The sequence below is a fragment of the Punica granatum genome, chromosome 2 (genome assembly GCF_007655135.1).
Source record: "Punica granatum isolate Tunisia-2019 chromosome 2, ASM765513v2, whole genome shotgun sequence".
NCBI classification, from domain to species: Eukaryota; Viridiplantae; Streptophyta; class Magnoliopsida; order Myrtales; family Lythraceae; genus Punica; species Punica granatum.
In genome coordinates, this window is record NC_045128.1 from 7948785 (window position 1) to 7969504 (window position 20720).

Below are 20720 nucleotides of genomic sequence, written 5' to 3' on the forward strand. Positions count from 1 at the left end.
TAATAACAACACAGCATACATGTCCCTCTCTCCCCTGCACTAGCGGCTCCTGTAGTAGAGAAATTTCGACTTGGGCGAGCTCTTCTTGCAATTGATTGAATATGTGCAACAGGAATTTTGCATCGGCATCAAGAGAGGCAATCTTCTTGTAAGCAATCTTCTTGTAAGCAGGGTGTAGGGAAAGCGTGGCTCCCATGGAGAGCACTACAATTCACAGGATGATCATTTTGGCGAATTGTTGGCAGTAGAATGCCAGATTCTGAGCGAGAACAATGCTTCCACCCACGTTGAATGTGATGTTGAGGTTCATCAATTCGACGAACTTCGGAACAATCCTATCAGCCTGTGCCCGGAGCTCCCGATCTTCAACCGTGGGATTTCGAAGCTCTCTCTTGATATTCCTCGCCATCGCAAGGGAAATTGTTGCTTCAAACCCTAAATCGGACTTGCAATGATTTATGAAAGGGAAGAAGTGAAGAGTGAGAGAAGTTCTGAGAGTGGGAGAACCGAGAGAAAATGACAGGCGCGGCGGTAGATAGAGGGAAATAAAAGTAATTTATTTATTTTATATGTAATTCAAAATCTGATCATCAAATATTTATTAAAAAAAATCTCATCATCAAATAATTGAAGAGAAAAAATTTAGAAAGGGAAATAATAGTAACAGTCCGTTAGTACTAGTGAGACTCGATAATTTGACCACCTTCACCACTATTAAGAAAGAAAAAGAATTATATGTATTTTTTCACCGAAAACAAAGGGTTGTATACTTTCATAAATTTTTTTGTCTATATTAAAGAAATTACTTTTCTTTTAATTCGTTTTTATTTTGCGACTATTTTTTCCTGTGCACCACTCGGTATCGGATAAATCACAAATAATCCAAATTCAAGCCGAGTCGGCACTAAAGGACGCTTGTGTTTGGTTTTCGAGTTGAGATTCAACTCAACTCAACTCTACTTTAGGGTAAAAAGATAAAAAAAAATAATTATTGCAAGTGCTGATAAATATAAAAATGCGTGAGAATATGTATATATATGCACATTTTTTCTCATTGACGTCCAATGCAAAAGTACATGCAAGGGAAAATAATCAAGCAGAAATTACAACAACTGGTAAATCGATTTGCCCGTCAGGAAAAAATTACAAAGGAAAATACATGTAAAAATACATCGGGTAAAATTTTAATTTGTACTAAAGTGTTACATTGGTTATAAAGTTTGTATAAAAATTTACCCACAGAAAACATCCTACCTCGCAGTGCCTATGGATTTACATCATCAGAAACCGACTTTGTCCTTAAATTCCTTCTGTTCGTTCTTTTTCTCGGCATCTTTAGGAAAATACATATCGTGCAAATCAACCCAACAAAACCAAGAGGCCGAGAAAATATTGCGTAAAACATATTTTGTTCATCAATCTCTTTCGACAAATGAAAATTGGACGATGGAAATATGAACAGAAACATAACAAGAGATAAAAGAATGAATCCGATGGAACGAAGACCCTCGTATCATACCAGAAAAGAAAGGATCACCCAAGCGGGGATTGCTCCCAAGTTCCGGCCAATGGGCCTGAGGTAAAGCTCCATGATGGGCCTGGGCCGAGCACTGTGGCCCAATATCGATCCGAACCCGGACCCAAAACCGACTTCCCGGGTCATGTCCCCTTCCCGGTCATCGAATCTCCTTCCTTCTTCTTCCCCTGGAAGCTCTCCGCGCGCTTCAATGGAGTTTGAAGCTTGAGAAATCCTTCACGCCAGTGCGATCGATCTGAGTTCCCGTCGATGCCCCGCTCCGGCGTCAATCCAGAATGTCCGGCGATACGAAGTTCAGTGTCCTCGTCAGCCTCTTCAACTGGATGCAGAAGAGCAAGTCGTCCGCCGTCAAGCGCTCCAAGTTCCGCAAGTTCCTCGACACCTTCTGCAAGCCCTGCGACTACTTCAGCGCGATTCGGATAATCCTCCCCTCGCTCGACCGGGAGCGGGGGACCTACGGGCTGAAGGAGTCCGTGCTAGCCACCTGCCTCGTCGACGCCCTCGGCATGTCGCGCGACTCCGAGGACGCCGTCCGCCTATTTAACTGGCGGCGCGGTGGGCCCAAGACGGGAGCGAACGCCGGGAATTTCGCGATGGTCGCCACTGAGGTAGCGGCAGCATCTCAAATTTTGTAGCTTTCATACGGGAATTTGTTAAACCTCATAAATGGAGCTTCTTATTGCTCTAATTACTGGAAAAAAGTAGTCGATGAACAATTTTCAGTTGGGTTCAAACTGCTTTTGCTCCTGCTGATGCATCATCACCATCGTCTTTTTCTTATTCATCCTTTGTATTTGATCAAATAGGTGCTTCAGCGTAGGCAAGGAACGGCTTCTGGTGGTTTAACAATCAACGAGTTAAACGATTTGCTGGACCGCTTGGCATCGGCTGAGAACAGGTAGTTCACTTTTTGATCTTCGTGCTTCCCATGTCTGTTCTTTGCTGCTATGAAAATGCTAATGGAATTGAAGATATAGATGATCTTGGTCTTGTAAGAAGCATTTTGTTTATAAGTATTTTGCTGAGAGATAATACTTTCTTATTCCCAGAGAAAAGACCAAATATGAAGCCACAAAATCTCTTGTTTGAAGCTGCGAAAAACTCTAGTGTGTTTTGCGAGGACCTACTTTTTATCAGAAAAAGTTCATTTTTTTTATTGTTAGCCCTTCCGTATATAATTTTAGCAGGATCCGTAAGGTCAATCAATTTTCATGTCTGTCAATCAATATCTCCATTATAGTGGAATATGACCCGTTGAGTTTGTATCTCCCGTTTCATGTGGCTTAGATGGGTCGCTAGTCACTATTGCTAAAGATTCTAGGCATAAAAGTACAGTTATGTACATCACATGGACATGTCTGTGGGCATGGATTTGTTCTGGTGACAATGGTACATTTGGAAATCTTGCCACTTTCGGTGTTCTTACATTTTGATAACTTTGTTGCAGGGCGGAGAAGACTTCAGTTCTTTCTACTTTGATAAAGAAGACAAATGCACAGGAAATGAAGTGGATTGTCATGATAATTCTTAAAGGTAATCCTTTTGAATTATTTTTTCTTCTTGAGGGTCTTGTATTTAATCATCGTTCCTTATGGTTTCATATTTCTGCTGTAGATCTGAAGTTGGGTGTTAGTGAAAAGAGCATATTTCATGAATTTCATCCGGATGCTGAGGACTTGTTTAACGTGACATGTGATCTGAAGCTGGTATGTGAGAGGCTAAGGGATCGGAGCCAACGGCATAAGCGTCAGGTTGAGTTTAGAGACTTATACTAGAAATTTTTGAGAGATCTTTTTTTTTTTTTTGGGACTGGACTGGAATCTGAATCTTGTTTGACTGTTTTAATGTAGTGATTCTTATTCTTCTGTACTGGACTATTGCTAGAGTTTTAAGTTGCATCTGGTTTGTTTTGCAATTTAATCCATATCATGGCCTACAATTTGTATCCACGCACTTGTCAAGTATGTATAGCCTTTTTATGAGAGACAAATCAAGGGTCTTTATTAACTTTAACGAGCCAAATATCATGGTGAACCATTCAAATTACTATTGCTAGTGGTGTTGCATGGAGCTTACTGGGTATTGGGTGCAGGATATAGAAGTTGGAAAACCAGTACGCCCTCAACTTGCAGTGAGAGTTGGTAATGCTGCAACAGCTTGGAAAAAGGTCTTATTCAAGGAATTTTTCTGCAGCATCATAACAAATGGGATATATATATATCATCGTAAGATTGTGCTGCAGTTGCCTATATGACCATCATTATAATAAACTGATCCACTTTTTGTCTTATAGATAATGTCCTTGTCACACATCTTCCCAACCTTATAGCAGTGGATTATATATATATCCTAGTAGGGTTGCCTGTGCAATGCACGGTGAAACTAAGAAACAAAATCATGCACAGTATATATATGATCGAAAACATATATTATTTGCTTCATAGTTAAGTTCTACTTCAATTTAATACAATCATTATAAAACATCTGAAAATTTTGATAATTCAATATCCTTATTAAAATTACATGATGTATTCTTCGATCGACCCTTATTATGCCATTATATTGATACATCTTATCCATAATATTGTTGGCTTATTCAAATTCCATGAGTAACAGTCTCTATTTAATTATTTTATAAATCAGCCTATACGATTGAATTAAGAACTATTACATTACATTACTTCATGCCTAAATAATGTTTATATTTACATTAATTTATTCGCATTTTTTAACAAAAATAAAAGAGAAACTCAAGAGTATGAAAAACGAATGTACTCTCCGCGAGAACTTCCGAAATGCTTCAGGTTCGTTTAGATATATAGATATAGATATATATGTACAATAGTTTATATAATTATAATCTTATGTACAGCTTCATGGGAAGGAAGTGGTCGTTGAATGCAAATTTGATGGTGATCGTATTCAAATTCATAAGAATGGAACTGAGGTGCATTTCTTCTCCAGGTATATCACATTTACTATACTCTCTTTTGGTTGCTTAATATGCTTATACATATATTGCTGATTTACGAGCTCGTCTTTAAAGTATAAATACCGCATCTCCTTGTTTGGTCTGACAATTTGTTCAATGCTTACAGGAACTTCCTTGATCATTCCGAATATGAGCATGGGATGTTGGACATTATTGTTCAGAACATTCTGGTTGATAGGTAATCATGGGCTTTACTTGCCGAAAAGGACAGATACTAAAGTTGTGCATCCAAAAATTGAAATCTTGACTCACTTGAAGCAATGGTCACATGCATACAAAACTTGATGTTCACAAAGAACATGTTGGAGATTAAAAGCCTAATTGGTTAAAAGGCATGGATTTCCAAAAGTTCCATCACCGATGGTACATACAAATATTTTTGGGTTCAAAGGTGCCATGGTCCAAATAATGCATGCATTGACATTAAGATGGAATAATGCTAGCTTGCTCATGGACTTCTTAAGAATGCTTACTGGAAAATCAAATGTTGGAGTATATTATCCCATACTTAGATAGGGAGATGTAAGTCAAGTGGGTTACCAATATCAGAAGCAACTATACCAATGGATACAGTGGAAGTGTGACTGTGATTTCACAAATTTTTTTGCAAGATTGGAGGTGTTGTTTTCCCTAATGTAAGGATGCTTCTATATTTTAGTCCCGAAAGATCAATGCTGTCATTGCAGTGTAGTATTTATTAATATTGAAATGGAAATAAGTAATTTTTAAAGTATTTGGAGGATCTTGCAATGAAATCATTTTCTTGCTTAATCTCCTTCTGTCTTCAGGTGCATTCTTGATGGTGAAATGCTTGTATGGGACAAGTCTTTGAATCATTTCGCTGAGTTTGGTTCAAATCAAGAAATTGGTATTTTCCTGGTCTGATCTTGGCACTAAATATATGTACATGTATAAAATTTCGTTCTTGATTTTTTTTTCAATTTAATTAAATGTACTGTTACAAGCATGGTCCATTTACTAATATCTCTTTCATTTCCCATCAGCCAAGGCAGCTAGGGAAGGACTCGACAGTGACAGACAGGTTTGTTAACTTAATATCTTACTAAATTTTCAGTTGAGTCGTCCTTCACTTGATATTAATTTGTTATTGTTTTGTCTTTGCAGTTGTGCTGTATCCTTTTGCATTTGAACATGGATATTTTGGACCTGATTCCAGAGGTTTTTTCACCAGGTTTGATTGGTTTAAGGAATTAGTACCTTTTTGTGAGAAGTTTGAGAATTGCGAGTATTGGAGAATACATAACATCTGAAGAATGGCTTAATAGGATGTCGGTATCAGATGGACAGACCTCTGACTCGCTTCTTCAAATTGGCTGCTTTAAGTTTGCAAATTCTCATTTTGACCTTTGGTTGAAGCTTATTTGGAATGAGATGAAACTTACTCCGATGATATCTTAAGGAAAGGAAATGCTGTTTGAAGACCATTATCAGTAATGCTTTAACTCTCAGCTACTCTACCGTGAGATTTATTGCAAATGCTATAATCACTTTGGTGACACAAATACTTATCCTTGTAGAATATCCTTTGTATATGGGCCTGTGCCAATCTCAACGTAAAAACATTGGTTTCTATCACCAAATAAGAGTTTACCTTGACATTTACTATGACCAGATGTTGCATTTGATATTCTTTATTCTGGTGACACTAGTGTTATTCATCAGAGCTTAAAGGAAAGGCATGAGCTTCTTAGAAAAGATTTGAAGCCTATAAAGGGTCGTTTGGAAATCTTGGTACCTGATGGGGGTCTTAACACACTACGTCGTCCTGGTAGAGAAACAATTTTTGCTCTTATGCTAGGATATCTTGAATTTGTAAGAGTAATACCTGACTTAGTTTGCTCATGGACAGGAGAGCCTTGTTGGTCACTCATAGTGCATACTTTGGATGATGTTGAAAGGTTCTTTAAGGAAACAATCGAGAACAGGTGAGGTATCCTATCTGTTTTGGAGGCTGCTTAATGTTGTGTGAACTTAATAATCTGCCAAGATTGTTGGCCCAAAAAAAAAAACTGCTAAGATTGGGTTAATGTATTTACTTTACTTCTTGTGGATGTTGAACTTTAAAGTGTAAGTATGCAAAGATCACTTTTTCATCATGGCAATTTATCTCGTTCTCTAATTGTCCTAGTGCGTGGCTTTAGTTCTTGCTGTCATTTCATGTGTAAAGATGTGGTTGCCAATTGATTGTATTTGTTATTTCAATAGGATTTCACGTGTATGCCAAAGAGCAGTTAGACATGTTTCTGTCAATCAGAAATGAATTGGTGGGCTTGCTAGTCGTGTCTTTGAAGATTTGGCATGACTTTTACAGCCTAATATTCTTTTTTTGATTCCTCAATTTATATGTATGTTTGCTTTCATTAAAAGTGCTACTCGTACTAATCAATGTTTATCTTTGTAGAGATGAAGGAATTGTCTTGAAAGACCTTAGTTCCAAATGGGAACCAGGTGATCGGAGTGGAAAGTGGTTAAAGTTAAAGCCAGAATATATTCGTGCTAGTTCGGATCTTGATGTTCTTATCATAGGTAAACATCTGTTTCCACTACGCATTACCGATTTGAAGCAGAATATCCTGATTGCTTAGACCATAACAATTTTTTCTTCTCAACGTTCCATCTGATAGGAGGTTACTATGGTTCTGGTCGTCGTGGAGGGGAGGTGATTTAGAATTCTTATAATCTGATCCTTTATCAGCAATTTATGCTGCTGTGAGTGGAATTTCTGTTGATTCATATTGAAATACAGGTAGCTCAATTCTTGGTTGGTCTTGCAGAGCGTCCAGCTCCAAATTCATATCCAAGACGGTACTTTCCTGTAGACCATCCTCCTCTATTCCCTTGACTTGTCTATTACATTGCTGGATCTGAAATATATTTGAAGAAAGTTTATAGTTACACAGTTTATGTACTTGTCTCCATTTTTATTGGGTCGGCTTATTTATCAACAATGGCAATGCAGCTTGTTCTTCAACCTTTTGGTCGTAGGATGGATGAGGAACTACTTGATACTTTCAATAGTAAACGTGATTTGGATTTGATAGAGCTATATCTGCTGAACTCTAGTGGGTCTTCTTTGTATTGCTGAATCATGATCCCAGGATCAACCATTCTGATATATCATGGAATCAAGGATAATGGATCTAACTGCATCAATATATTGCAGTTTCATTTCTTTCTGCAGAGTTGGTACAGGACTCACAGATGATGAGCTTGATGCTGTTGTGACCAAATTAAAGCCACATTTCAGGTAATTCTTGCCTTTCGTTTCGTTTAATGAGGTTGAGGTGGGGCAACTTGTCCCTTCATGGATGTAATTAAAAACGTTAGAGTTTCGTTTACTCAATTGGTGAAAGATACATTGACAAGAATAATTGAATGTTGCTTGTGAAAGCAAATTATACTGGCTGCTGAGGGATAAAGATGACTTTAAGCTGGCAAGCTAGTAAGATTTGATGATATAGAAATACTGTATTAAAAGACTTTTGACTACAGTCAAAATATTTCCCTTAAAGGATTAATTTTCAAAATTTCGCTTCGTTTTTTCCTGGAGTGTGGTTTGACTTTGTTGCTTGTTTCCCCAGGAAATATGAATACCCAAAGAAGGGACCCCCAAGCTTTTATCAGGTTACCAATCACTCGAAGGAGAGACCAGATGTCTGGGTGGAAAGCCCTGAGAAGTGAGTGTTCGGAAAATCTTTCCTTGTCTATACAAGCTTATATACTCGACCATTATTATCATGATTTTTTTTTTTGGCTTAGTAAATTTTCTCACTTATGTTTTCCTGTTTATTGCAGATCTATCATACTTGCTATCACCAGCGACATAAGAACTATAAGTTCTGAGGTATGTCCTTAGTCTTCTTACAAGACACTACTTGTGTTGCTGTGATTTGGTTATTGGGTAGCATTTTGATCGTTGTTGATTCACTTCTATTTTCGTAGGTGTTTGCTGCTCCATATAGTCTCAGGTTTCCACGTATTGACCGTGTGAGATGGGACAAGCCTTGGCATGAATGTCTTGATGTGCAGTGTAAGAAACTTCGTTCAACTAATTTCTTCACTGATGTGATAAGCTCAATAACTTCTGCTGGTTTCTTTCTTTTGACTTTCTTTATGTAAGCGCTAGCATAATATATAAAATTATAAGGCAGAAGAGCATTCTTTTGTTTACACTCAGTACACGTTTTGATTATTCCCTCTCCGTCGTGCTTTGTTCCCAACAGCTTTCATGGAATTGGTACAGTCAAGCAACGGTACTACCCAAAGAGACACGGGGTACAAAGATCAGTCATCAAGTGGTCTAAAGCGCAAGAGATCTTCTGAAAAGGGAAAGAAAGAAAAGAACAAGTCTCTTGTCCCATCTCATTTCACCCACACGGATGTTTCTCATGTTAAAGGGGAATCAAGGATATTCTCAAACATGATGTTTTGTATCCTTTATTTGTGACATTTAACAGAGTTCTAATTAACAGCTAATTATAGATCGGTAGGAATGTGGTCCTTTACAAAATCATCCCTGATCAATATTTTGCTCGTCATGCTGTCTTTTCTTCTTTTTGGTCCTTTCTGGGAACTGCCTTAACTGTGTGCTTTAAATTTCCTAACAGAGAAAATTAGTGTTTGGAAGAAAGGGGCCTCGTGGTATCAGTTTCAATTTTAAATCACCTTGTATCTTTATGACTGCTTGGTATCCTTAATATGTTCAGATTTTATTAATGTTCCTTCCAACCTCTCGCTCGATGCATTGCATAAAATGGTTGTTGAAAATGGTGGCACTTTCTCCATGAATCTCAATAATTCTGTTACCCACTGCATTGCAGCTGAAAGCAAAGGTCTCTCTGCAACCCCACCCTCTGCGCCGTACATGTATAGTGTTAATTAGAACAAAGATCTTTTCCTTTTCATTGGTTTAATGAAGAAGTAATGTTGCAGGTATCAAATTCCAAGCAGCAACACGGAGTAAGGATGTTATTCATTATTCATGGGTTCTTGACTGTTGCTCACAAAAGAGGCTTCTCCCGTTACAGCCAAAGTTTGTACTGTCGGCACTTTGTTTCTTGAGTACTGTGATTTCCTATTAGCTCGTTTTGCTTTAGAGCTCATAGCTGAAACGTGTTTGCCTACTCCCTCTCTAAAGGTACTTCCTTTTTCTCTCTGACACATCAAAGAGGAGGTTGCAAGAAGAAATTGATGAGTTTTCAGACTGTTACTACTGGGATCTTGATCTTGAAGACATCAAGCAGGTAATTTGTATGTAAGATATTGGTGCCCTGGATATGCTAATGGCTATTTGAATATATTAAATATTACAAAGGACCTGTAGTTTCAGAAGACATTTGAAACATATATATTGTAAAATTGGTTGCTGTATAGACCATGCTTGAAAACGCTTAATTCATATTTTCCTTTCAGCTCTTAAGTAATGTGAAAGGATCAGAAGATTCCCGTCGTATTGAATATTATAAGGAAAAATACTGCCCCAAGGAGAAGTGGTCGCGCTTTCGTGGTTGCAGTATTCATTTTCTCCCTTCAGCATCAGCATTGTGAGATATCTTAACTGGCCCTTCCATATGGCCTGTGATGGATTGCGCTTATAGTTCTATTTATTCACTGCTTGGTGGAATTTCTCTTGAAGACAACCAGAACAGGAGATCCTGCTGAAGCTTGTGGAGAGGAGGTTGGGGCTTGAAGTGCATTGGGGCAGTGGGAAAGTAAGCAAAAGTCTCGCGGGTGCTACACACTTGGTAGTTCTTGAAGTACCAGGATTGGCAGCGGACTTGCATACACTAACTGAAAGGTGTGTGTTTAAATTTCGTAACAGTTTCTCTCAGAATATTTGGGAATGGGGAACCATATGTGTGTTGATTACGATTAAGACATTGTTCCCTCAGCACTGTATGATTGCATATTTGTATTTAATGTTAAAAAAAGAGAGAAGAAAGTACTGTCACCCTGTAACCCTTATAGTCTATATGTAGTCTATGAGATCATTAGGATGTTCTCTTAATAATTGTCCAAATAATTTATTGGTATATGGTTAGTATTTTTGATAAATAATGTTTTTTTCCGACCCTTAACTGATGTCTCTGTCTGCACGAAAGCAGAATTATCTTTATCTAATATTGTTTTGTCAGTCAGCAATCTATGCCTGACTGAGCACGTAGCTTCTAACCATTGCGTACAAAGTTGTATACGATATTTACCTTAGGCAATGGGACGTGTGCATTATGAGTGTTGAATGTGAATTGGTCCCTTAAGTTCAGAGTTCTTAGCCTTTTACTATATTTGGTGCAGCCTCAGCGCAAAAGAGAAGCGGCTTCTGAGGAAAAGCAACTTGCATGTCGTGAGCTCAAAATGGTTGGAAGACTGCTTAGAGAGTGACCGGAAGTTGCCCGAGGATCCATATAACTTACACCTCGTAGTAACAGATGAGTCGGTCGATGAAGAAGGGTGAGTAGGAAGTTCTGCTTTATATCTTCCATCTTATAAGTTTCGAGACAAACATGTTGTCCTTCGGTGATTGATTAATCTAGTGTCGTGGCAATGATCTAGGAAGGATCTCAAATGGTTTTGCATTTGATTTTGTTACCTTTATGTTGCTCATGCTGATGTTCGTTTCTGCTTCCTGTTACTTAAGATGATGAATGTCTTTTATAAATCAGAAGTTTACTGATATTTCTGTTTTGTCCTTAGCTAAGTTGTGTGCTTTAAATTTTTTGTTCATCAGACAAGAGGATGATGTAGAAGATCGTTCTTCTGATTTGGCCTCCGGAGAAAAACCGACTGTGCCCCCTTCTCTTGAGCAGGAAGATCTCAGTAAAAGACACGAAGAGAATGCAGGAGATAAAGGAGCCACAACCTCAGGTAGAGAGACCGATGTTAGAAGGAAAAGCGGTAGGCCTCCTAGTGCAAGCACGAAAAGAGAGAGATTAAGTGTTACACAGGCCCGTCGCACAAGACCACGCCTTACCAAGAAAGGCCCGAAGATTAATGAAATTGTGTCCGATGATGAAAATAATTCCGACACAATGGACAGGGATATGACAGCAAGTAGAGACACGAGAGATGATGGAATGATAACTGAGATAGCTGCTAAAACTTCTGAAGGGAAAGCGGTGGAAGATCTCGAGTCATCACACAGACGAAGAAGCATCATCGAGGGAATCCTAGAGGATATTCCAGCTACAAGAGAGGAGAAACCCAATGAAGGTTGTAGGCGGACAGAACCAGAGAAAGAGCGTGAAGAGAAAGGTGAGGAGAACATAGACCCGAAGCTTGAAATCATGACTGACCCGGTCCAAGCCATGCTGCTGGACATGATACCGAGCCTTGGGATGATGAAGAAGGAATCTACCAGTCAGCCCTCGCCGTCTGAAGAAAAAGCAGAACGAGAACCAGGACCAAGATCGGCAGAGGGACCAACCGAGGAACTTGTGGTGCCAAAGAAAAAGAAAGTAAGCTATAAGGATCTTGCAGGAGAGCTACTCAAGGATTGGTAATATTGTAAGCGGCCTCATTGTTAGTTCTGGTCCAGTAATCAGTAGTAGTATTGAGAGATTCGCATTTCTCAATGTAAAAGATTAATGTAACTACTTACGATTATGAGATTATCTGTTGCAGTGCACATAAACAGAGAAATTATATTGAGAGTTCTAACAGATAAACAGACGAATTATATTGAAAGTTCTAAGTAAACAATAGCATTGCATTCTCTTTGACCAATACCAAAAATACAAGGTTCAGTTTGTACTTTGTTACAGAAAAACCAAAGCCGAAGCACCTATAGAAGGGAACTTAGTTGCAACTCAACAGATACAATGTCGGGTAGCAAGAAGTTACCACCCATACTTGCCTTGTGTCTGAGCTTTCGTGAGGAAGCCTCTAGCACGCCTTTCTGTGAGCTCCATCTCCTTCTGCTTCATGTCGTAGAACAACGTGCCAATCTGATGCTTTCTCTTGTGCAGCTTGCTGGGCTTCCCCTTAGTTGAGACAGGCTGCATATAGTAATAATAGAAAGGACAGCATATTTAGTATCAGTCTATGTCCCAACACAACAGCCAAAGAGCTGAGCAGCTACTATACTATAAGATCAGTAAATAGTCAATAAAGTATGAACGCGTAACAGATGTAATACATATACTACGCAGAGCGCCTATACAGCAGATAGATAGATAGATAGGCATCAGTAGTTGGTTTCAACAATGTGAACTTTGCATTCAGATTAGAAAACAGACTAATCTAATCGTTGTCATCAGGACGCAGACTTCCATTAAAAGGAGAGGCTGAGAAGTATCGGGGCACATATAGAACGACTTTCCTCGGATTCCTCCAAACCATTAAAATGCAACACAAACATGAAGCATAAAACTTTAGATGATATGTTTTTGATAATTTACCTCTCGAGAAGGCCCAAAGGCAATCCCAGTCAGTTTCATCTGATCCTCTCTTGGCCTATTCTTTATCAACTCATCCTGCTTCACCTCGACTATCTCTGCAGGAATCTCATTCCTCCCTCTTTTCCCAGTCACTTTAATCTCGCTCTCAACCGAACCATTCCCATAGTCGCCATAGCTCGCGTAGCCTCCTGCATAACTCAAATTCTCTCCCCCACTTGAACTTTGATCAGCCCCGGCATGGTAGTGAACCCCATAACTACTATCATATCCTGCATAGCTGCCCCCACTGGGGTCGCCATACGAATCATAATACCCTCCACTGCTTTGATCAACCCCCACCTGAACGTCACTGTTCTCCAGGAAACCACCAGAACGCGGCACGCCACTTTGATCAATACCTGAATCATAATTCGCGTAGTTACTATAGTTCTCCCCGTTTTGTCCAAACCCTGACTGACTATTCCCTTCAAGGGTTCCACTCGAGGTTGGAGCGTTCGAGTCCGTATCAACAATCGACCTCCGACCTGAACCTGAGGAAGGTAGAGCTCCCAACGTGGCAGAGCTCCTCGCAGCAGGCAAGCTTGACAGAAATGACTGGACGGAGGAATTCTGAGCCGCCAATTCCGAATCCCTCTTGCGCTTCTTCTCCTTCTCGCCCTCGTCGTCATCATCTTCATCGTCGTCGACATCGGCTCCCTTGGGAAAGGGGAGGTTGATCTGGGGACGAATTTGGATTTGGACGACCCTCTTGGTCTGCTGGCCGGGGTTCTGGGACTGTTTGGGCTGGGGAAGGGAAGAGAAGAGCTTCAATCTCGGATTGGGAAGCTCGGAGTCATCTTCCTCCTCCGATGGCAAGGCTGGTTTCGAGGGGCGGGAGTTTTGGGGATTGGGAATTGAAGAAAAAGCGGGCTTTGGGGTCTGCTTAGGCTGCGGAAGAGAGGAGAACAGAGAAGCAGCTAGCGAAGAAAACGGAAGAGCAGGAGGAGGAGGATCACGGGCGGAAAACGACGGCGGCTCCGGCGCCTCCGATCTTTGATTCCGCTCTTCTTCTTCGTCGGAGGAAGCGTAGTTCGCGAGCAGAGACTCCATTACAGAAAGGAGAGAGAGAGAGAGAGCTGAAAATCTGAGAAGCGGTAAGAGGAGAGAGAATGGACTGGCATATATATATTGTGGGCCTTGGAGCCCGCATTTTCGGCCCTTATTGGGCCTCTGGCCCAATTAAAAGGGACGATTTCGTAATAGTTTGCAGTAACGTCCCTCTACGTTTCTCAATAGACCAGCGTAGTCCATTCAAAGATTGTTAACGCAGTACCGTCCCAACAAGTTGAGTTCTATGTGCATTTCGGTCCTCTTTCCGACGTGGCGCTTTTAGTTTCTCTCTTGCTTAGCCTTTTTATATGGACAGTTTCTGTACCAGTAGAGCCACATTAGCTACCATGACATCGACTAGATCAAAGTTATTTTGCAGTCAATCGGTGCACTTCCTTTGAGAGTGTCGTATTGTTTTATATGTCTGGTTGTTGATTTTCACATCAAGACAACTATGAGTCATCTGAATCAACTTTCAACGTATTTTATGCAATTTACTTTTAAATATTGGAATTTCCAACTTGATTCAGACCAGAAAGATATAAAAAAAATAGACTTCAAATACGATACGCATGATATAAGTTAGATGCTTTATTTATAATTTTTTCACAAGAAAACTATAACCGAAACGTTTTGCTTGATACCGGTATGGAAGGGCTCACGAATTTGTGGAAAGGAGTAAAGTGCAGAAATTTATAAAATTGAAGGACCAAATATGGCATTATGTCATTTAAGATGAAAACCATCAGAAGAAGAGCAGAGAGCAGAAGCTCCGAAGCTGAAGAAAAATGGCGGCAACGAGTGACAGAGAAATGGAGTTGCTGCTCTCGAGCTTCGATCAGATTTACCAAGTACGTAAAGATCATTCCCATCTTCTATTGTCTGCTCCAAGCGGAGCCCAATTCGATGTGCTTGAGTTGCAGTTCGGTTCGTCTGCATCCGCTTTCTCGGGAAACAACCACTCACATCACTTTTGTTGGACGAACGCTCAATAACGCAATGTGCAGGGAATGTGTGGAAAATGGCTGCCTTAGACGGTAATCGATCGCTTAAATTGAATTTCAGGACTTCAAGAGCGGGATGGAGGAGATCCAACTGCTGAAATCGAACTGTCAGGCCGAAACAAAAAGGCGGGAGGCTCTCGAAATTGCTTGCCATAGTGTTAAGCAAGGTCTGCGTCCGTGCTGAATCTCTCCTAATTAAGTGTCTTGGTTTTTCCTTATCTGTTTCGATCGATTGTGTTTGGTTGTATATAGTTTTGGTTGTTTCAATCCAATTTGTGCTGCTAATTTTAAGGGTGGGGCCTTGCCGATGCAAGATATTCACATCGTCAATTGATTTTTGTATTGGAAAATTGGCAACGTCATGAAGACTGGAAACAGAAAGAATTAACAATGCACGTCGTTATGAGACTGCACGTTGTTATGTTTATGCTTCATGCATTCGAACAATGCCCGGCATCCATTTGAAGATGAATTTTAGTTTTTGAAACCAGTCATGCTGCTCATCTTCAAATTTTTAATTAAAGAAAATACTTGCTTGAATTCACAAATTACTCTGTCTAAACGTCTTTACCTTGATGCCAGCTTGAAATGTGTTTGTTGACTATATTGGACAAAATCTTGGCTTAACTGGGGAAATCCTGGATCCAGAAACTTCAAGCACTTTGCTTTTTCTTGGGCCTATTGTTTTGTTCCTATTGTATTAACAGTACTGTTAGTGTCCTGTCTTGCGATGAAATTCACGGGAAATTTTTTGGTTTATTGAACCTTGCAGATAATGAGAGACTAACAAAGCTGTACACCAATTCTATGAAAAATTTGGCTGGTCAGGTGTCTGGATTTGTAATTAGCTTCAGATGCTTCTTTCTTCACAAGTTGTGTTAGATTTTTTTCTTCATGAGAGATGGCCCGGTTTTTGTAGCTTTGTCTTCACTGATTGCTTCATACAATTTACAGCTTGAACACCACTTAAAATGCCAAAGATTGGAAGAGGAGCTGAAGAGAGTAACTGCTGAACATCAGGATATTGAAAATGTAGAGTTGTGATCTATCCTTTCTGACAGTAGTATATTTATGTAATCTCCTGCTGTGAATTCCATGAACTTTGAGCGGCAAATACTTGGCAAGCTTGTTAAATCGAAAAGTTTTGGACAATAGTATCTCCTTATGAGAAAATTATGCGCCAGATGCTTGCATTCCATATGCAGGAGCATAAAAGAACTCTCGAAGGGTTAAAGCAAGATTATGCAGCCAAATTTGGAGAATTGGAGGCTCAGATTAGGTCAATTTCTCACATTGACATCGAGTGTTCTCGAAATGCATTAATGCTTTCTTTAGCTGACGGACAAATGCCTGTTGACATAAGATGCTTTGAAAGCCAAAAACAATCAGATGAAGCGACCATAAATCATCTCTGCCAGGATTTAGCGGCACACAAGAGTCATATCCACTCTCTGGCAAGCAGGTTGGAGCAGGGGCACTTTTATTTCAGTTCAAAATGTGAGTTCCAAGAAGGAAGAACCATATTCTCATCACCTGAAGACAAATATAGTAATCTGGCAATCATGTGTAGTGTATGAACTTAGTCCCTTTCCTTCTAACAGATCAGGCTGAGATTCAGGACTTGAGAGACTGCCTTCTGCTCGAACAGGAAGAGAAGAATGGGTTGAGTAAGAAACTTCAAGCTTTGGAAAAAGAATGTGAGTCTATCTTTAACATAGTTTGACAGCTATTAGAACACATCCTCTGTGCTTGATAATGTCCATAGGTTTTTATTCTTTTGATGCAGTGTTGATGAGCAGAACAAAGCTGGCTCAAGGGCAAAAAACCTCGGTTTCGAGCCAGCAGGTTGAGGCACTGAAGCAGAAGATCATGAAGTTGAGAAGAGAGAATGAAATTCTCAGAAGGAAGCTTCAAAGTTCTCAGGAGGGCTAGCTAGTCCAATATCTGATGCATTCTGTACTGTGGACATATAATTAGATGTATTTCCAGGAAAAGTTATCGCGTATTTTCTGCTGAAATTGTTTGGCCGCTTCAACTACTTATCAGGTACTATTAGCTCATATCTTTAGAACTTGTCAGGTACTATTAGCTCATATCTTTAGGCCGCTTCAACTACTTTCTTGGTTTCCTGCTCTGCATTCTCAGTATACAGGAATCGAGCATAAGATTGATTTTTGATATTTAAGCTAAAATGTGTTCCTCGTAAAAGAAACTGCGGTAAGGTCTGATTTCAGCATTTTCTGTTTAATATGTGGGTAAAGGATATGAAAATTTAGTGGGAACGCATTGCAAATCGTAACAGTTTTGCATTTTGACTATTTGATAAACTGTCTTTATTCATTGAAATGCCACAGCAATCGCGAGCTGTTAGAGGAGAAGGATACGCTCTTGACTGGAAAATCCAGGGAAGAAGCAGCTTCTACACACAACTTTGAAGGAAAAGAAGAAGTTTCTGGTTGATGATTACAGTCATGTTTTGTTTACAAGATTGTCAAACAAGGAAGAAATCACGAGGATTTCAGCATGAATGCATCGGTCACTTAATGTGTCACTGCAGTGGATTAAGTTAGATCCAACACAAATGGGATCATGTCCAGCCTTGGGGCTGGCCTGATTTTCTTGGAGTCATCGTAGTGTAGCTAAGAGGGACCATCTAAGTTTGCCTTCTCGACTAAGTTCTTGGACCCAGTTCGGTTTAACAGCCCTGCCGAACAAGCCTCATAAAGATCACAAGAAGCCGTTTGTCAGTTTACTTGGGGGATTCAGTTTCCTGAGCTTTCTTTCCTTTGACGGAAAGTCTTTATACGGATGGTAAGTTTTCAATTTGGCCCCTGAAGTTACCCTTTTGTTTTCATAAGCCACAAAAGTCTCAAACCTGTTAGATGTCTCTGCTATGATTATCTGGAACAAATAAAATGCTACATTAGGTTCTTTACTTTTAAGGGAAAACATTGGTTATTGAATGAAAGATTTCGAGTTTAACTGAACAGAATGAATTAGAAGGAAGAGAATCGCGAAGAGTCTGCCATTATCGTTTTCCAGCACAAGAAGCTGCTTAAGCTTAACAGCTCAGACTTATGCCTCGCAATTCGTCTGACAAATCAGCAACTACCACTCGTGGGGTGGACAGGTTGTGCCAGGACAGCACCGAGTGCCTTTTCAAAAGAAGCGACAGCAACCCTCATGTTTCTAAGGGCCTCTGTAATCTTGGCGACCTCTCTGACACATATACAGTCCTTAATCTCCTTGATGCAATCCCTAATTCTGATGGACCTTATCAGCAGGTCTTCCATATTTCCGATTAACTTGGGGAGATCATTGGCATCATCCCATGTCTTGACGAGTTCAGTTAGTTCCTTGATCAGCTGGACTACTCCATGCACAACACAAATTATCTCTTCTGCGAGGGTTCTCTCTTCTTCTGGGGTATCCTCAGAATTGCTCCTAGAAGGTTCTTCATCACATTGGCCAGTCGACGATCCAGCTTTATTTTCCATCTCACGGAGGACTATCTCCATCTCATTTGCAACCAATGCAAGGGCGTTCCCGATCGCAGCCAAATTTGTCTTCGGACATTTGACGAGGGAGTCAAACACAATGGCCACTTTTCTAGCCAAATCAGGGACTCTGTTGCGATCACTTGGAGACCCTTATCCAAGAAATTACGTCAGAACTCGTTCTTTCACACTAAAAATGATGATGATGATATGCTACAATGCAAGATATGTGCACAATCACTCACCATAAGGTTCGTAACTGATGGTGCATTTCAGTAAATCTAAGGTGCAATCGTAAAATTCGTTCATTGTCTGGCGGAGAATTCGAGAAAGGGTAGGTCCCGCATTGAACAAGGCTCGATGAACACTCCTAATGAACACTCGAAGAAGATTGAAAGTCGTTTGCATAATATCCTGTTGGGGTTAGGGATGTACTCAACCAAACAATAACGCAGCGATTAATCTTCCTCCCCTTCTAGTGTAATCGAGATAGGAACTAATCAAATCAACCAACAAGCAGTAAAGTAAAACAACACCAAGAATTTTACGTGGAAAACCCCAATGTGGGGAAAAACCACGGGACCAACTCCGAATCAACGATCCACTATGAAGATTATACAATGTCTTTCATCAAGGGTAAACCCTTGGATCACCAAACTCAAGAGAAACACTCTCTTGGATCACCCAAATACTAAATTCGTCACCCACACCGGGTGGTTCACAAAATCAGCTGAAACAGCACCTACAGAGCTCGAATAGAAATTCTGACCGTTCAGAAGTTAGCCCCACGTGTTGTGAAGCTGCTGTCAAAATTTCGTCCCAATCGGAGTTCGTTTGATGTCCCGATCGAGGTTTGATCTCCAGCTGCGCGCTGCCCCTGTTCTTCGAATTCTGCTGTCTGCTCTTCCCTGGTTTTGTGCTGCTATGCTGCTGCACTTCTGCCGCTCTATCTAATCTGCAGCTGTTCTGCTGCTATTTATACCTCAGCTGATTTGCTGAAACAAAAAACCCTAATAAAATGGGTTCTTGGGCTTATTAAGGCCCGATAAAAGCCCAATACAATTTGAGCCCAACTTCCTCCAAATTGGAGGGATACCCAACAAACTCCCCCTCCCGACTATTTGGAGGCTTCAAGCATACCGGCTATACTTCGGCAAACATGAAGTTTCTCCCTAGCGAGAGGTTTTGTCATCATATCAGCTCCATTCTCATCGGTGTGCACTTTGTCTAGCTTCACCAGCTTGGACTCCAACACATCTCTAATCCAATGAAACTTGATATCGATATGTTTCGACCTCGAATGGAAAGTGGGATTCTTGCAAAGATGAATGGCGCTTTGACTATCACAGTGTAGAACATACCTTTCTTGCTTCAAGCTCAACTCCTGCAAAAACTTTTGCAACCACAACATCTCCTTGCAACCTTCGGTCACCGCAATGTATTCGGCTTCCGTTGTAGACAAAGCGATGCACTTTTGAAGCCTTGACTGCCATGAGATAGCTCCCCCTGCAAAAGTCATCAAGTATCCCGAAGTGGATTTCCGGGAATCGATATCTCCTGCCATATCTGCATCCGTGTAGCCCTCTAACTCCGGCTTACCAGTGCCAAAGTGTAAACACACCTTGGATGTTCCTCTGAGATACCTCAGGATTCATTTAACCGCATTCCAATGCTCTTTCCCCGGATTGGAGAGAAAACGACTAACCACACCAACAGAATGAGCGATATCTGGTCTTGTACAGACCATGGCATACATCAAACTTCCTACAGCTGATGAGTAAGGAACTTTCTTCATCTCTTCTTTCTCCTTCTCACTTGTAGGACATTGCTTCGAGCTAAGTTTGAAATGAGAAGCAAGTGGTGATGAAACTGGTTTAGCATTACCCATGTTGAACCGATCCAAAATCTTCTCGATGTACTTCTCTTGAGAAAGCCAAAGTTTTCCACTTGATCTGTCACGAGAAATATGCATCCCAAGGATCTGCTTTGCCGGTCCCAAATCCTTCATGGCAAAGGACTTGTTGAGCTCCTTCTTCAACTCTGTAATCTTGCTCATATCATGACCAACAAGTAGCATATCATCCACATATAACAGTAAAATGATAAAATCACCATTCGAGAATTGTTTCACGAACACACAATGATCTGAAGTTGTCCGTGTGTAGCCATGGCTCAACATGAAAG

The 20720-nt window shown here is 40.3% G+C and overlaps 3 protein-coding genes across 11 annotated transcripts; 2 read left to right on the forward strand and 1 right to left on the reverse strand.

Moving 5' to 3' along the window:
- The first annotated feature begins 1689 nt into the window (after positions 1–1689).
- On the forward strand, positions 1690–12261 carry LOC116195559 (DNA ligase 4-like). 2 transcript variants are annotated; one of them, XM_031524815.1, is made up of 27 exons: positions 1690–2145; positions 2344–2435; positions 2985–3070; positions 3152–3288; positions 3630–3704; positions 4410–4501; positions 4636–4707; positions 5318–5397; positions 5534–5571; positions 5655–5661; positions 6163–6318; positions 6400–6475; positions 6952–7076; positions 7175–7209; positions 7297–7355; positions 7714–7797; positions 8132–8227; positions 8346–8394; positions 8493–8580; positions 8774–8980; positions 9257–9382; positions 9483–9582; positions 9688–9793; positions 9963–10093; positions 10186–10347; positions 10845–11000; positions 11278–12261. In XM_031524815.1, the coding sequence occupies exons 1-27, from the start codon at positions 1813–1815 to the stop codon at positions 12047–12049; spliced, it is 3540 nt and encodes a 1179-aa protein (XP_031380675.1). In that variant the 5' UTR covers positions 1690–1812; the 3' UTR covers positions 12050–12261. The 2 variants fall into 2 exon arrangements, with proteins under 2 accessions (XP_031380675.1, XP_031380676.1); XM_031524816.1 differs by lacking the exons at positions 1690–2145; positions 2344–2435; positions 2985–3070; positions 3152–3288 and having other exon boundaries at positions 3627–3762.
- On the reverse strand, positions 12235–14080 carry LOC116195560 (proline-rich protein PRCC-like). Its single transcript, XM_031524817.1, has 2 exons — positions 12947–14080; positions 12235–12544 (listed from the first exon to the last, which is right to left on the reverse strand). The coding sequence occupies exons 1-2, from the start codon at positions 14033–14035 to the stop codon at positions 12386–12388; spliced, it is 1248 nt and encodes a 415-aa protein (XP_031380677.1). The 5' UTR covers positions 14036–14080; the 3' UTR covers positions 12235–12385.
- A 706-nt stretch (positions 14081–14786) lies between these two features.
- Positions 14787–17972, forward strand: LOC116194338 (protein At-4/1-like). Of its 8 annotated transcripts, none has more exons than XM_031523133.1 (9): positions 14788–14886; positions 15101–15206; positions 15812–15879; positions 15994–16071; positions 16245–16318; positions 16403–16536; positions 16641–16736; positions 16805–17085; positions 17394–17972. In XM_031523133.1, the coding sequence occupies exons 1-8, from the start codon at positions 14824–14826 to the stop codon at positions 16969–16971; spliced, it is 786 nt and encodes a 261-aa protein (XP_031378993.1). In that variant the 5' UTR covers positions 14788–14823; the 3' UTR covers positions 16972–17085; positions 17394–17972. The 8 variants fall into 8 exon arrangements, with proteins under 8 accessions (XP_031378992.1, XP_031378993.1, XP_031378994.1 ...); XM_031523134.1 differs by having other exon boundaries at positions 16826–17085; XM_031523135.1 differs by having other exon boundaries at positions 15812–15867; positions 16826–17085.
- The last annotated feature ends 2748 nt before the right edge of the window (positions 17973–20720 follow it).

What these genes read in the sequence shown, in the direction of transcription:
- LOC116195559 (XM_031524815.1), top strand. Translation starts at nt 1,813, where the DNA reads ATGTCCGGCGATACGAAGTTCAGTGTCCTCGTCAGCCTCTTCAACTGG. An exon ending in TGTCATGATAATTCTTAAAG is followed by an intron (nt 3,071 to 3,151) that starts GTAATCCTTTTG and finishes TTTCTGCTGTAG; the next exon opens with ATCTGAAGTTGGGTGTTAGT. An exon ending in CAGAACATTCTGGTTGATAG is followed by an intron (nt 4,708 to 5,317) that starts GTAATCATGGGC and finishes TTCTGTCTTCAG; the next exon opens with GTGCATTCTTGATGGTGAAA.
- LOC116195560 (XM_031524817.1), bottom strand. Translation starts at nt 14,035, where the DNA reads ATGGAGTCTCTGCTCGCGAACTACGCTTCCTCCGACGAAGAAGAAGAG. An exon ending in CCTTTGGGCCTTCTCGAGAG is followed by an intron (nt 12,545 to 12,946) that starts GTAAATTATCAA and finishes TACTATATGCAG; the next exon opens with CCTGTCTCAACTAAGGGGAA.
- LOC116194338 (XM_031523128.1), top strand. Translation starts at nt 14,824, where the DNA reads ATGGCGGCAACGAGTGACAGAGAAATGGAGTTGCTGCTCTCGAGCTTC. An exon ending in CTGGTCAGGTGTCTGGATTT is followed by an intron (nt 15,880 to 15,993) that starts GTAATTAGCTTC and finishes TACAATTTACAG; the next exon opens with CTTGAACACCACTTAAAATG. An exon ending in AACATCAGGATATTGAAAAT is followed by an intron (nt 16,072 to 16,244) that starts GTAGAGTTGTGA and finishes TTCCATATGCAG; the next exon opens with GAGCATAAAAGAACTCTCGA.